General features: G+C 44.9%; 1 protein-coding gene across 4 annotated transcripts in view; it reads left to right on the top strand.

The window, feature by feature from the left end:
• The window catches only part of Ift140 (intraflagellar transport 140), an 88,139-nt gene that overhangs the window by 8,991 nt on the left and 63,125 nt on the right, over positions 1-16,023 (top strand). For all 4 annotated transcript variants that reach the window (XM_028854686.2, XM_028854688.2, XM_028854685.2 and 1 more), the window contains 8 exons: positions 3,991-4,112; positions 4,246-4,388; positions 7,068-7,243; positions 9,846-9,937; positions 10,605-10,711; positions 11,320-11,465; positions 13,002-13,205; positions 13,554-13,626. In XM_028854686.2, the coding sequence (XP_028710519.1) occupies positions 3,991-4,112; positions 4,246-4,388; positions 7,068-7,243; positions 9,846-9,937; positions 10,605-10,711; positions 11,320-11,465; positions 13,002-13,205; positions 13,554-13,626 (1,063 nt within the window). The remainder of the gene's footprint in view (positions 1-3,990; positions 4,113-4,245; positions 4,389-7,067; positions 7,244-9,845; positions 9,938-10,604; positions 10,712-11,319; positions 11,466-13,001; positions 13,206-13,553; positions 13,627-16,023) is intronic.

Here is a 16,023-nt window from a genome sequence, read left to right as displayed (position 1 = left end):
GACCATTCTGACTCCCCCTTCCCCTTGTTTCAAGGGGTGCCTCCAAATTCCAAGGGAAGAGATCGATGGAGATCTCCAATTTGGGCTCTCTCTGTACCTAATGTTTCATTTGCCCATTTTTTATTGGGTTCTTCCTTTTTCAAAATTTTTGTTTGTTTGTTTGTTTTTACATCCCAATCAAAGCTTCCCCTCCCTCTTCTCCTCCCAGTCCCTCCCCAAGACCCCCATCCACTTTTCCTCCTCTGTTTCTCTTCAGAAAACAGTGGGCCTCCCATGGATATCAGCCAGCCATGGTATATCAAGTTGTAGTGAGACTAGGCACCTTCTCTTTTATTAAGGCACCAATCTATGAGTACAGCAGAATATCATTAATGAGCTTTCCACCTTCATATTATGGGATAGTCTGACAGTCTCCTGTGAGATAGAATAATTCAGAATCATTACATTTCATCATCCTCACCTTGACAAAATCAAGAAACAACTAACCAAACAGATTATGTAGGCATAAAATAAAACCCGGTTGTGAGCTGACTAAGTTCCTTGAGTCAGAACATTTAAGAAAAGAAATGTTTAATCCTTCTCAGAAAATCTAACGTTGTGCTGGAACTAATTTAATTATGAGCTAAAGCAGGAAGATAGGTATAAAGAGTGAGCAAACATCGCTCACCAGGCTTGATCCCAGCAACTTCTCCAGTCTTCCACAAACACCCCTGTTGTGCTCACCAAGGGAAGCAACCGAGACCAGCTGAAGGCAGAAGATATATACTTAATCTGGGGCCAGCAGGCTGTCCCATTCACTGGGCAAAAGCCCAGCATTTCGGGGAAAAAAGACCTTCCTTCCCTTCTCTGTCCCAAATCCAGACTTTGGGAAGGACGCCAAGGCCACTTCACCCCAGCACCTCATGTGTACCAGTCAATAGCATCTGAGCAAGGGACTATCCCCAGGAAGAAATATCTCCGGGGATCTCACTGAATGTGTATTAGAAATCCTGTTGCTCTAGAAGAGCCTAGAATGCCACCATACAGGCTAGGCCATTTGTCTTCTCCCAGTATCTCTTGCAGAGGCCGGTATGAAGGTTAAGGAGACCTACACCCCAACATGTGGCCAGCTAGTCTTTAATCAAGCTTATCAGGGGTGTGCTATTAGAACGTAGCACACTACTCAGACTCCCCACCAGTGCAGTAACAAACAGGACAGTCACCTTCACTCACCTTCACAAATGGAGCTGGTTTTACCTTTGAGCCAGCGTTCCTTTGTGATCATACTGTATACAACTACACTGTATGAAATAATTAAGAAGGAATAAGAGGGGTAAAGAGGTAACTGGGCACATAGGGCCACCCTTGGGAATGGTAAGCCTTCAAGTCCTCACGGGAAGATGAAGACATGGAAAAGGCACCCATGCTTGGAACCTGGGACTGATCAATGTATCTCTAGCAAGAAGATGCCACAAAGGAGGCAGATGCATCTCCAAGTTACTTTTTGCTCACATTTCTAGCTTAACAGGAAGAAACTGAGATCAGGAAGCTCATTGCTTCCATTTACCTTTCTCTGTCAGCCAGCGGAAGTTTAACTCATGATCACAACAGGCTTCTTTGCCCTCTATCAGAATGAGGGTCATATGTCTGTCTAACTGAGTAAAAGATATTGTTCCTGGGTACAGCCCCAGCCCTAACTCCTCAAGTGTGTCCTATAGTCTTTTAGTAAGGGAGATTAGTGTCATATGCAAGAACTCAGTACTGTCTTTGCAGTTTTTCTGTAAATAAGAATGTTTCAAGTTAGCACTTTGTTGTAAGAAACTAGCATTTAGGTCCAATACCACCTTCCTTCCCCAAATCAGCAGCCCAGAAGTCTGGATATGTATGAATGTTTAGAACCTGAGCTCATCTGGGAGCTAATTAATTAAAATCAGAGATATGAACACCTCACAAGCTATAGCATATGCAGCCCTGTGCCCTCACCCATGTGCCCTCACAACACTCATCTCCAGGAGAGTTTCCTTTTCCTATCCTTTCATGTTTTGTTTTGTTTTTTTTTTTTCACTGTATAACATTATTTTTTAACCTTTTTACAAAATAACTGCCGCCAGGTGGCACATGCCTTTAATCCCAGCCCTTGGGAGGCAGAGGCAGGTAAATCTCTGTGAGTTCAAGGCCAGCCTGATCTACAGAGCAAGTTCCAGGACAGCCAGGACTATACAGAGAAACCCCATCTCGAAAAACAAAACAAAACACACACACACACACACACACACACACACACACACACACACACAAAGAATTTCTAAACACTCTCCTTGTCTTCATAGAGCTGGCAGAGTCAAGGAGCGTCAGTTTTATAATATATCCTCTTCATATTATGTGTGCTTATGTTTCATGCTGTCTTAGAACTTCATGATCTTTCTTAGAGGCCCAAATATGTTTCTTTTGAAGTCCACATGATTTGAAAATCCTTTTCCTGGCTACACTAAAGGTGGTGTCATCCAGCAGTTTGGGATATTGGTGATTGAAGCAGGGCAGCAAAGAGAGTTCACAGGTTCTGAAATGTCTACTGGCCTCAAGTGGAGAAACAGCCCTTGGGGAGTGCTTGGGTATCAGGGTGAAGAGACTCAGATTGAAACATGGTCTTTTGCCAAAGCTTGACTCACATTCCCCAGTCAGTTCAACCAGTTGTGATGGAGTCTTTTCCTCCCACGTCTAGACTTCTCTGGCACTTAGTATGTAATTGATCTGAGCTTCTGGTGACTTCCAGATTGAACACACTGTTTCCCAAGCTTTTGGGCTTGAGTTTTCAGTGCTTCCAGTAATGAAAGAACCAGGACTTCTGGTAGTCACATCAAAAGGCCTCAGGGCAACTGGAAATGCCCCCAGTGGTCAGAGCTAGAAAAGTCTGAGCAACAGAGTTTAACAGCATTTAGATTATAACCAAAGCAGGAAATACATACTTAAGAGTCCATGCTGATATAAACATGCTTATCAGTAAACAAATAATGGGAAAAAAACAAATTCCTTATGCTGAAGAATACCAAATAATTTATGTAGATACTTCGTCCTTGAGGAAGTATAATGTTGACTCCCACCCCTTAAATGAGAAATGCACACTGCATCCTTCTTTCTCAGGAGTACAGCATAGAAAGAAAGGGAGGAAAAGAGTCACTTTGCAATGTATGAAAGCTTCCTCTACAAGGTATCATGGTCAACATCACAGTGATGAGTTGTGTTCGTAGTAGGGAACTGCTTCTCTGATCCTCCCCCAACAAATCTACAACCCCATCCAGCTGTGGGGAAAACGTCAGATAGATCCCAGTGGGGCAGTGCCCTACACTGCACCTGAGCAGCACCTCAGTACTAAGCAAACAGAATGTTGAGGAAATCACTGCCCACAGGAGCCTAAGAAGACAGGACAGCTAATGTCATGTGGAATCCTGTTAGGTTTCTGGGACAGAAAAGGGATAGTAAGGGAAGCTGAAGAACTCTGAATAAAGTAGTGTGGACTCAGTTGGTAGTGATATAAATATTAGCTCATTAGTTTCCAGCCAAGTGTTTCCTCTCCCCCCCATCCCACTCCCTGGGAGTGCTAGAGACTGGATTCAGTCTCTAGCTTGTGTACTAAGAAAGCACTCTACTGCTGACCTGTATCCCAAGCCCTAGCTCATTAACTCTAAGAAATGTACCATCAATACAGTAGTAGGGAAACTGGAGTCATCTATAGGAGCTCTGTACTGCAAACCAAAATCTGTTCTAAAGTTAGCAATTCATTCTAAGCGCATGACAGCTGCTCTCTCTAGGACTGAGGAAGAGGAGGGGCCACAGAGGAGAGTTGTGGTTCTAGAAATACTTTGGAATAGTATGCATTTCCATGGTACACATGCAGTACAGTAATGTTTTTGAACAAGGAATCGCCAGTGTTGTACCTCTCCATTTATTGTTTACCTCCGATCAGTGGTCCTGTAAGAATGTGTCCTTACACATGTTGTTGGCCTCCTGCAGCTTGGAGTCCTGCTCTTGTGGAGACTGGACCAGCGGGGCCGAGTACAGGGGACTCCACTCCTGAAACACGAATACGGGAAGCCACTCACCCATTGCATCTTCCGGCTCCCCCCACCTGGAGAGTAAGTATGAAGCCCCACTGGGTCTGGCTTGTCTCTGCCTTCATCCTGGGGCTGGGCTGTATGGCTCCTGACCCAGATGGACCCAGCCCCAAGTCATTCTAGAAGTCTTGACTGCTGTGTCCTTTACTCTCAGGAATCTGGTTCAGTTGGCAAAGGCAGCAGTAAGTGGTGATGAGAAAGCCCTGGACATGTTTAACTGGAGAAAAAGCAGCTTTGGAAGTTTCCTGAAGACGGGGTCTCAAGAGGGGCTGTCTTTCTTTGTCAGTCTGATGGATGGTGAGCAACTTGGGATGTAATTGTGGGAGCCAAAGAGATTTTAGGCTAGGCTGACAGTAGTACTTCTGTGTAAAATGAAGACAGGTTACAGGACACATCTCTTTGGATGCTGGGCTCCCTGAAGATGTCCTCCTGCTTAGATGGCACTGTGCTTGCTCTCGAAGAGATGAGGACAGGCCATCTTAATTTGTGTTGAAGCGTTTTCCTCAAGAAGTTTTGTTACTGTTTATTTTTGGTTTTGGGATAGGGTCTCACTATGTAGCCTAGGCTTGCCTCAAATTCATGATCTTCCTCCTGCCACAGTCTCCTAAATATTGGGACTACAGGCATACACCATTATCTATGCCCAGCTCATCAGACACTTTTTGTCTGGTTGATGGGTTGATTAATTTTTTTCATTGGTATTGTTTTGGTTTAGGGGTTTGTTTGGGGTTTTGTTGTTGGTTTTTGTTTTTGTTTTTTTGTTTGTTTGTTTGTTTTTGAGACAAGGTCTTCCTGCATACCCCTGGCAGGCCTAGAACATGCTATGTAGACCAGACTGTGTAGACTTGCCTCTGCCTCCCAAGTTCCAGGATTAAAGGTGTGTGCCACCAAGCCTGCCCTCAAGGAGGGTTTTGTTTTTGTTTGTTTGTTTGTTTCTTTGAGACAGGGTTTCTCTGTGTAGCCTTGGCTATCCTGAAACTCACTCTGTAGATCAGGCTGACCTTGAACTCACAGAGCTCTGCTTCCTGAGTGCTTCCCCTGTTATTCATTCTGCATAATTATCAAGTACTTGCTGTATGCTAGATGTGTTTCAGGTTCTTGAGAATGAAGCATAAGCAGGACAATGACAGTTTGCCCTTGTAGCCTGCAGCTAGCCCTCACAGAGGCTACTATTAAGCACCATCTGTTGATTTTTACCTATTTTGCGGTTTTGTTTTTGCCTAGTCTGATCTTAAACTCTTGGAACCCTCCTACCTCAGTTTCCTGAGTGCTGAGATTATAGCTATACCACCATGCCGACTGTCAGTTGATTTTAATATCACTTGTTCTCAGTATAAGCAGGAGACACACTTCCCTGCCAGGACTGAATAAATACATTCTGAAGCTAATGAGAAAGAGTGATAGTCAGGTGTGGTACCTGGCTGAGCCCAAGAAATGAGAGCCACAGGAGGTGGCTGGGTTTGAGAAGGGAGGCTGCTGATATTGGAAGAGATCACAAGTTTATAATTTCTGAATAGGAGAGATCTTTCATTTTAGAGGATAAAGAGATAGAGCCAGTGATGAGGGACAATTGAGGAAGTCCCGGAGGGAATATCCAAGCGGGTGCATCACCAAGGGGCAGGGGGAGGGTATAGGAAGGAGAGTTGAGGGGAAGGAATGATGTTGGCAGCCTGCAAGAGGCTGTATACAGAGCTATGGAGGATCTAGATCTAGATCGCTGCCTAACCCCCAAGATGTGGGTATTAGGGTGCAAGATCATCTGTGTGCTTTAATTTCCCTCTGTGGAAGATGGGGATTATATTAGTGTCTGCTGTCCTGATGTCTAATGACCCTGCTCCACGATCTCTGCTTATTAAATACTAAAATTGTTAAAATTAACTTAGATGACTTCGAACTTTCCATTTAATGAGAACTCAAGTTATCCATGGAGAATAAGATGAGGCTCTTGAAGAACTTCAGGAACAAGCCAAAGAATCCCTGGAACTCACTGATGACTCAGACACCTAAAAAGAAACCAAGGAGGCAGAGTAGATGGTGCTGGCCAGTGCTGAAGCTCTTGTTCAGGACAGGACAGGAAGAGGAGTCTGTGTAGGGAGAAGAGATGCTGTAGTACCACTACTTCCTGAAGTTCAGATGCTAAGGAGCCGGGGAGGACAAAAGAGGGAAGGCGAGAGAGAGCCAGGCAGGATGGCAAGGATACAGCCAATGACATGAGACCTGAGGGCCGAGAGAAGAGTCATCGTTTAGGGTCTCAGTATAGGGAGCTTACAAATACTCCTAAAGAAGGCTGGAGAGATGGCTCAGTGATTGAGAACTCCGGCTGCTCTTTCAGAGGACTCAAGTTCAACTCCCAGAACCCACATGGTAGCTCACAACCATTTAGAACTCCAGTCCCAGGGGAGTCTGACGGCCTCTCTGGGCACTGCATGCCTGTGGTACAAATACATATATGCAGGCAAAACAGCCATACACATAAAATAAAGATAAATAAATAGAAACAAAATGAAAAAAATACACCTAAAGATAATGAACATAGATAATGGAACAGTTAGTTACAAGGCTACAGAATCAGATGGGCTGGATACTAATTTATGTCATCCAGGAGAGTAGTGGAGAAAGAATCCAGAGACAGCTATCCTGGCCAGTAAAGCAGAAATCAACCAGAGACAGTAGCCTGAGAAACATTGTGGCAAATGTCTTAAGTTCTCATAAAGATGACAGACCTTTTATCTGAGCATCCCTAAGGAGATAGAAACTGTTGCTCATGGGTACCATTGAAAGACTGATGAGCCTGCTGGGTGGCAGTGGTGCACACCTTTAACCCAGCATTTGGATGGCAGAGCCAGGTGGATCTCTGTGAGTTCGAGGCCAGCCTGGTTTACAGAGCGAGATCCAGGACAGGCACCAAAGCTACACAGAGAAACCCTGTCTGGGGGGGAGGGGGACCAATGAGCCAGGAGCCACCTCTTTCCCCAGGGACAGTGCACTATGTGGATGAAAAAGGCAAGACTGCCCAGGTGGCGTCCACAGATAGCTCCGTCCAGATGCTGTTCTACATTGAGAAGAGAGAAGCACTGGTTGTGGTTACCCAGAACCTCCTGCTGTCTTTGTATGTGGTGACTCCTGAGGGGGAAGCTGAAGAAGTGATGAAGGTAGGTGAAAGAAGGTGCTGGACTAGCCGGCCTACTGGATTGTGCTAAGGACCTGGGAGTCTTGCCTGCTTTGACTGTCTTTTCTATCTTGGTTAGCAAGGCTGAAGAGCTGTCACTTGCTTGGAAGAGCAGCTAGCCCAGCTGTTCAGTGTCACCTCTTACTTTAGGCTATTCAGTATACGTGAGGAACGTGAAAGATTTTCCAGTATCTCTGAACAGGTGTGGATAAGATCAGGGTTACCTAGGCTTGCTCCCAGTCTGTGCCCTTCTCAGTTAGAGAATTCCCCTTCAGCATCCCATTGGACTTCCACACAGAGTTGGATAGAACAGGAGACATTGTCCCCACTTTGCAGCTATATGAAAGTGCTCTAAGGAGGCTCATTTGTTGTCCCAGAGCTGGGGGTGGCATTGCCCGGTGTCTGTTACAGTGGCAGTTCTGTACCATATTCTTTCACATCTGCTGTTTGCCACCATAGGTGTTTACTTTGTTCTATGCAGTGAGCAAATGTTAGTTACCTTGACTGAACTGAATGTTAAGATGCCAGGATGTCCATGAAAGACAGCTGTGTTGTAGCGCTGAGACCCTCTACACGTTTAAGAAGCCCACTGGAAAGGCGTCCATTGCCACATGCTCCTAGATAAAGGTCGCTTGTACATCCTGTACAGTTCATTTAAGAGCCCTGTTGCTTGCTGCCCCTATTCATCTTTTGCTCCTCTTTTCTTTCTTTTTTTTTTTTTTAAGTATGTGTAGGTGTTTTGTCTGCATGTATGTCTCTATACCAAATACATGCTTGGTGCCCATGGAGGCCAGAAGAGGGTGTTGGATCCCGTGAAACTGGAGTGGGCCATCATGTGGGTCCTGACAGTTGAACCCAAGTCCTCTGGAAGAGCAGTCAGTGCTCTTAAATGTTGAGCTATCTCTCCAGGCCTCTTTTGTTTTTTTATCAGTTTTGGTTTGGTTTGGGGGCTTTTGTTTGTTTGTTTGGTTGGTTTTTCGAGACAGGGTTTCTCTGTGTAGCCCTGGTTGTCCTGGATCTCACTCTGTAAACCAGGCTGGCCTCAGACTCACAGAGCTCTGCCTGCCTCTGCCTCCTGAGTGCTGGGATTAAAGGCATACACCACCGCCCCCAGCATATTTTTTGTTTCTTTGAGACAAGGTCTCAAAGGTCATGTTTCCACCTTGGCCTGGAACTTGCTATATAGCCAAGGCTGTCCTTGAACTTCTGATTGTCCTGCCTTAGTCTCTATTTTTTTAAAAAAAATATTTATTTATTTAATACATATACAGTGTTCTGCATGTATGCCTGCATGACAGAAGAGAGCGCCAGATCTCACTACAGATGGTTGTGATCCACTATGTGGTTGCTGGAAATTGAACTCAGGACCTCTGGAAGAGTAGTCAGTGCTCTTAACCTCTGAACCATCTCTCCAGGCCGCCTTAGTCTCTTTGATTCTGGGATTATAGGGGTGAGCCAGAATGCCCAGCTGGTCCCCATTTATAAGAATCCATGAACCATAGAGAATGCTGAGCTTTCCCTAACGGTACTCCTCTAGGTTGGAGAGCTCATTGTGTCCTATAACAGCAGTTGTGAATAGTTCTGGAATGTCATGGCAAAGTGTCTTAGTCAGCTTGAGCCAACTTCACAAATAACCACTCACTAGATAGTTTAACAACAGACATTTCACTCACAGTTCTGGAATCAGTAAGTCCAAATAGGCTACAGCCAGTTCAGTTCTTGCTGAGGGGTCAATTTCTGGATTACATAGAATGGCCTCCCTGTGTCCTTCCATGGAGTCTGGAGAGTTGGAGGAAGAGAACAGATGAGCTTGAGGGAAAATGAGAGCATGCGCTCTCTGCTCCATCTGTTCTTGGGGCCAGACTCCAGCATCTTCCCTTACTTACCTGCTGAGGGCCCTTTGTGTCCATATCATCACATAGGTAGTTGGTACTTCAACTTATGAACGGGATGGGGAGGAGACAGCTCATAGCACCTTGCTTCAGGTACCTGATTAGCTCTGTCCTGGTTGTTGGACTCTGGGAAAGTCTGCTTTCTGCACAAACTGGGAATGAGAGACTGTCCCTAAAGTATAGTCATGACAGAGCAAGGAGTGTTTAGTATTCAGTATAGAAATGCCCACCATGCACTAGGTCAGACATCTCTTCATGTGTAAGTTGCTGTTTGCTTCAGCCTATACATCTTTTTCCTAATCTTTTTAGAATTTTTATTTTATTTTATGTGTACGTGTTTTGCTTGCATACATGTCTGTGTACCCTGAGTGTGCCTAGTGCCCACTGAGGCCAATAGGGGTTGTTGGATCCCTTGGGACTGGAGTTACAAACAGTTGTGAACAGCCATGTGAGTGCTAGGAATCAAACCCTGGTCCTCTGGAAGAGCAGCGAGTGCTCTTAAATTGAGTCTTCCCTCCAGCCCAACCCCTTAAAAATAAGGCCAACTCTCCCATTCCCCCATTTACCTTGTGTTGTGACCCTTGGTGAGTCTCAGTGATGTCACTGAAGACCAGATGCCAGGCTAACACAGTTTCATCAAGCATCTCAGCAAGAGCCTTGTGCTTCTTTCAAGTTGCCTTTTTCCCCATACAGGTAAAGTTGAGTGGGAAACCAGGCCGCCGGGCAGATATCACTTTGATAGAGGGTAGTCTTCTTGTCACAGCCATCGGAGAACCAGTGCTCAGGTGAGAGCTTGTCTTACCAAGCAGATCTCTGGAAAATCCTGTCCATAACAGACTCTTTAATATACACAGGGATAATTCACATTGGATGAACTTTCACATATTAGACAGGTCTATGAAACTAAACAGTGGAGGCCCCAGGCCCTTATTCTAACTTTTCTTCCTGTTTCCCCCATGCCTTCGGGCAGCATGACTATATCACATCTGCCCTTGGAATCACTTTGCCTGGTTTGGGAGAAATTTGTTTTTGATACAGGGTCTTGATGCTACTGTTTATACTGGTGTTCAGCTTCTAGGCTCAAACAATGCTCCTGCCTCAGCCTCACAAGTAACTAGGACTATAGATGCACACTGCCAAGCCTAGTTCTGCATAGTTTCTTAAGTTTGGCATAAATAGAAACAGACATTTTGGTATCTTTTTGGCCACATAATGTTAACTGTTACAGTGTGTAGCTGGGATTCCTGTGTTCTCTTCTTCCTCTATGCCACATGTAAACTCTCCTTTACTAATCACCCTTGTTAACTGTAAACAGTATAACATCAGGTTTCTTTTTTGTATTAGGAGTCTGTAGGGCACAGCTCTGAGTTTTCTTCCCAAGCTGGATACAGCCCTCAGGTCAGAGGAGGACACTAACACAGCCCTTCACGGGCTTTCCTCTTTCTGTTGCAGATTCTGGGACTTAGAACGAGGAGAGAATTACATACTGAGCCCACAGGAGAAGTTTGGCTTCGAAAAAGGAGAGAGTATAAACTGTGCTTGTTTCTGTAAAGCCAAAGGTGAGATTTCTTAACCTGCCATGAAAAGAATAGAGAAAACTTTAAGCATTGTGTCAGGGAAGAAAAGTTATAATGAGACTTACAGCCTATTCAAAAATGGAAGCTGGGTGCGGTGGCATAGACCTTTAATCCCAGTGCTAAGAAGGCAGAGGTAGGTGGATCTCTGTGAGTTCAAGGCCAACCTGGTCTATATTGTGAATTCTAGGCCAGCCAAGGCTACATAGAGAGGTACTGTCTTGAAAGAAAGAAAGTAAGTTGTTATGATCAGTCAGTCAAAGATGAACAAGTAGCAATAAAGTCTTATTTCACACAGTGTTCAAAAGGTTTGACCAAAACATAACACTGACATTACATACATCGATGCCTGGACCTTGGATGGTATGGCTAAGTGTTTGTGCACTAGGGAAAGTATACAAACGCATGCGTGTGCAAATACCAAGGACAGGAAGTAGGAGAAGAGCCAGTGTCACTGAGTTAGCCCCTGCTGAGTACTCAGCACTGGTGGAGCATTGGATTAGCAGCCTAAGGCAGATGGAACAAAAAACAGCATCCCCAGCACCTTTTAAGTCTTTGTCAACAAGTAACCTGTGCTTTGCTTTTACCTGTAGGTCTCCTGGCTGCTGGGACCAATAAAGGGCGAGTAGCCTTGTGGAAAAAAATGCCAAATTCCCCAAATGGCAGAGGGGTGGAGGGCAAGGACATGTGGGCCCTTCAAACACCTACTGAGCTTGAAGGAAACATCACACAAATAAAGGTACCGTATACAGCTCTGTAGCACATTTGATGCACTCATTGTCTGCTGTACCAAACAGAGAACATAATTAACTTGTTTAAAAAAATTAATCCTTTTTTTAATCAGTTATTCAATTTAGCACCAGGAAAATAATACTAACAAGAAATTATATAGATGTGTAATCCCAATACTTAGGAACCTGAGGCATGAGCCCAGCCTGAGTTGTATGGGGGTGGTAGCACATGCCTTTAATCCCAACATTTGTGAGGCAGAGGCAGGCAGATCTCAGAGTTTGAGGCCAGCCTGGTCTACGCAGAGAAAACTCTGTCGGGGGGTGGGGTGGGGGGAGTATTTGTCAGGTGTGGTGATGCACGCCTATAGTCCCAGCTACTTGGAAGGCTGAGGCAGGATAATCAGTGAACTCACAAGTTTGAGGAAAGCCTGGGCAACATAATGAGAGAGCCTGTCTTTTAAGAAACGAAAGGAGAACCAGGCAGTGGTGGTGCACACCTTTAATCCCAGAACTCAGGGGAGGCAGAGTTAGGTCTGAGTTCCAGGACAGCCAGGGCTACACACAGAAACCCTGTCTCCAAAAACCAAAGGAGGAGGAGGAGGAAGAAGGAAAAAGAAGAGAATAGACTTGAAATGTCTTTTGAGTTTCAGTATTGCAGATAAGGAATTGTGGATGTATATTAATATCTGTCAATCTATATACTAAGTTCTCTGTCTCTACCTATATATATTCATATGTAACTATGTTTAAAACAGCTTAATTAATATACAAGTTACATATCCAGTAGTTTTTAGTATATTCACTGAGTTTTGCCAGCCTTCACCACAATATTTTTTTTTCTTCACAACAAACCTTAAAACATTTTAGTTGCTCTAAACGAGATGCACACCCTCCTCCACTTCTCCTTTTCCCAGCCCTCCACAGCCAGTAATACACTTTGTGACTCTGGATGTGTCTGCTCTGGACATTTCATAAAAAAAAAAATGAAGCAACTAGCCAGGCATAGTGGCACACACCTTTAATCCCAGCACTCAGGAGGCAGAGGCAGGTGGGTCTCTGGGAGTTCAAGACAGCAGGTGCTATGAAGAGAGCCCTGTCTTTAACTTTAAAACCTTGTCTCCTGTAGGAGGTGTGGATTGAGGTGGAGGGGGCAGAGGAGAGGAGGGATGGGAAACTTCTGTCGGGATGTAAAATAAATAAATTTAATTAAAGAAAAGAATAAAAACTAAACAAATAGAAGCATATAAAACCCAGTCTTTGTGCTTTCGTTCCCTGACATCTCATGGCAAATTCCTAGCAGATGCCCTGCAGTTAGAGCAGACCCTGGGTAGAACAGCCATACAGGTGTCTGCCTGCCAGTTCATAGCTCAAGTCGATCAGTATTTTAAAATGTTTCTACAGAGTACATATTTTACCTTTTTTAAAGTTTTTAAGTTGTTTTTACATAACAAGAAGCAGCTTATAGACTCTCATCGGGAGTGTTTATATACTTCCTGACGGTCTCTCCTGTTTATGCATTTGATTCTCCCCACATGGTACTGAAGTGGGGCTCCAGGAAGAACCTTCTGGCAGTGAGCAGCGTCAACTCTGTGTCCATCCTCAGTGAGCAAGCCATGTCATCGCACTTTCACCAGCAAGTAGCTGCTGTGCAGATCTCCCCAAGCTTAGTCAATGTGTCTTTCCTGTCCACGGGGAGCACACACAGTCTGCATACTGACATGCACATCACTGGAGTGTTCGCTACCAAGGTAACTGCCAAGAGTGGGCTGTGGGTATTAGACAAGGGTCTTGAATGTAGCCAAAAGCACTGCCTGCTGGGTCATTAGGGTAATTCAGGATAGCAAGGGGACTTGGTGACGGCTTAAGCCATCCTGAATGTCCATGTGTGTCATACTTAGAAAAAAAATACTAAAATCCCACAGTCATTTTAGGTCTAATGTGCTTCCATGGACCACTTGGTGAGCTGAAGCTGGGCTGATGGCATGGTAACACTCAGTGATGAAGGAAGAGAGCAGGCTTCGGGAACATGTAGTGGGTCTGTGGTCTGCACTTTACTCTTCCTTATTTCTGCTTTTGGACATCCATGTTCATTCTAGGATGCTGTGGCTGTCTGGAATGGAAAACAGGTGGCGGTCTTTGAACCTTCAGGATCTACCTTAAGGAATGCAGGTTAGAATTGCTTCACCTTCTAATGAAGAGTAAGGGGATTAGCACAGAGCTAGCAAGACCCTCACGCCAACTCTCATTCCTGTGCCTGAATTCCTAGAGCCAGGGCTTCCTGGACTGCATCCTGTGAAGTGGTCAAGGTATTTCAGCAGTATAATGAGGCTCTGCACCAGCAAATCCTCCGGTCCAGAACTGCTAACAAGGCTACAGGAGCATAAGCAATTTGGTTCCTTCTAAGGAAGGGAGCTATTGCACAAGTGTCCTGTAAAATTGACTGTAAGCCAGCCATAGCTATGAGCCACGGGTGAATCTTCACACGATCAATCAGTCTCAGAGCTGAGCTCTGCATTGCACCAATTTCTCCAGCTTTCTCTGTTTAATTTGGCTACCTCTGCCCTCCACATTCATATATGAGTTTGATAGTGCTACTATAGCACTATGATGGTTTAAAATCACAGGAATTTATTCTCTATGGTTCAAAGGCCAGAAAAACAAAATCCATTAAACAGGGCCATATCCCCTTGAGGATCAAAGAATCAAAGTGCATTCCTTGATTCTTCTAGCTTCTGGCTACTGTAGTCTTTGGTTTATGGTCACAGAGCTCATCTTTGGTTGTGTTGCCACATTGACCCTGTCATCAATCCCTCCTCACAAGGACACCTGTAACTATGTTTTGGGCCTGTCTGGACAGTCCAGAATAACCTCCCCTCTGAGGCTTTAGCATCTAGTGTCCTACATAGTAGTCTTGACAAAGCAAGGTCAGAGCACAGACCTTCTGGCACTGTCTACAGCCTCCTGAATTCCCGAGCCTTTGGGATGTGACTCTCTTCTCCTCTAACTTGTGGTAAAGCCTTCTTGACCTTACCTTCTGCACCTCTGAGAACTCTTAACTCTTAGGAAGCTGGCCGTGCTACTGTCCACTGGTCATCACTTCACTTCCTCATTTCTTTTCCACTCCCTTTTTATCTGCCTTAACACTTTATGCCACCAGCAGAGTAACAATACACAGGAGACAAGAAGGTAGTTCAGGTCAACACAACTCTGGCAGGTGTTGGTTTAAACTTCAAGAATCCGACCTCAAGTAGTTTATTTTAGGCATATTTAAGCATAGCACAATTTCATGAGAATTTTTCTGGTTATAATTAACTCACTCCCATGTGCACAATAAAGCTTAAGACATGACTACATTGAAACTACAACACTCAAGAGGCAGAGATTGGCGGATCTCTGTTAGTTTGAGGCCAGCCTGGTGTACAGCATGAGTTCCAGGGTAGCAAAGGCTACACAGAGAAACCCTGTCTCAAAAAACCAAAGAAAAGAAACTCTTTATAAAATATATGTGACCTCTTCGATAAAGATATGTTCTATACTCTTCCGTAAAGATATGTTCTCTAGATTGACAAGCCCACAATAAGTGTCTGGGGAAGATCCAGTATGGTCTAGGCTACACAGATAGTGCAGAGGTCACCAGGCTATTAACCACATCTGTTCTGTGAGAGGCCAGCTCCCACCTCTTACAGGGTTCCTATGAGGAGGAGAAAGAAATAAGGAATTTGTAGATAGACAGATAGCAGAAATGAGACAGAAACACAGGATAGCTTCGGGAGGACCTAGGTCAATACCCAACGGCCCCTTCTGTCTCTTCAAAAGGACTTTTTATAGCAATGCCAAGGGGCAGGGCAAAAGACCTCCCCCTTGCTAGATTAAAGTACACCGTACAGCCCCAATGCAGACCTTTCCACACACCTGGTAACCATGCACATGGTCAAGTCATCCCCTTAAGCAGCCCTGTTGCATAAAGCAAGTGCAGATTTCACTAAGAAAACTCTGTGGACCTCCCCACTGCTCCTAGCCTTGTGGGTGGAAGACAAGTTAGTTATATATCTCTCCCCTTGACCTTACCCTCTGCACCTCTATATGCAGAGACAACCCTGTATGTTTAATGTGCTTGGTTCCTCTGTGCTTATCTATGAGCACAAGAACCTCTGTGCATTCCACATTGTAGTCTGAAGTTCTCTGATAGATAAAATTGTCATATTGCTTGTATTGTACAATAATTCACACACCACCGCTCCCCTTCCCTGTGAGTCCCAAGAATCAAGGATGAGCGCTCTTATCTCAATAATGACTGGGACAGCAGGTGCTGAGACGTCTTCCATTTCAAGTATGTTGTCACTTCCTTGACTAATACGCTCTTCAGCACCTTTGGCAGACACAGAGCCTCCAAAATTCCTCATGACATGGACAGGTGCTTAGTCAGTCATGCTGCCCTAGATGTTGTGCTACCGGGAGCACCTTCAACCAGGGGCAGGGTAGATAAGGCTGGTGAGCAGGGTGGGTGGGCATGTGGAATCCCTCAGTTAAGGCCTGGGGCCCCAGGAGCCTATATCACTCCCTGTG

The sequence above is a fragment of the Peromyscus leucopus genome, chromosome 8b (assembly GCF_004664715.2).
Source record: "Peromyscus leucopus breed LL Stock chromosome 8b, UCI_PerLeu_2.1, whole genome shotgun sequence".
Taxonomy (NCBI): domain Eukaryota; kingdom Metazoa; phylum Chordata; class Mammalia; order Rodentia; family Cricetidae; genus Peromyscus; species Peromyscus leucopus.
Note: the sequence above shows the minus strand (reverse complement) of the source record. Positions and strands in the feature narration are given on the sequence as shown.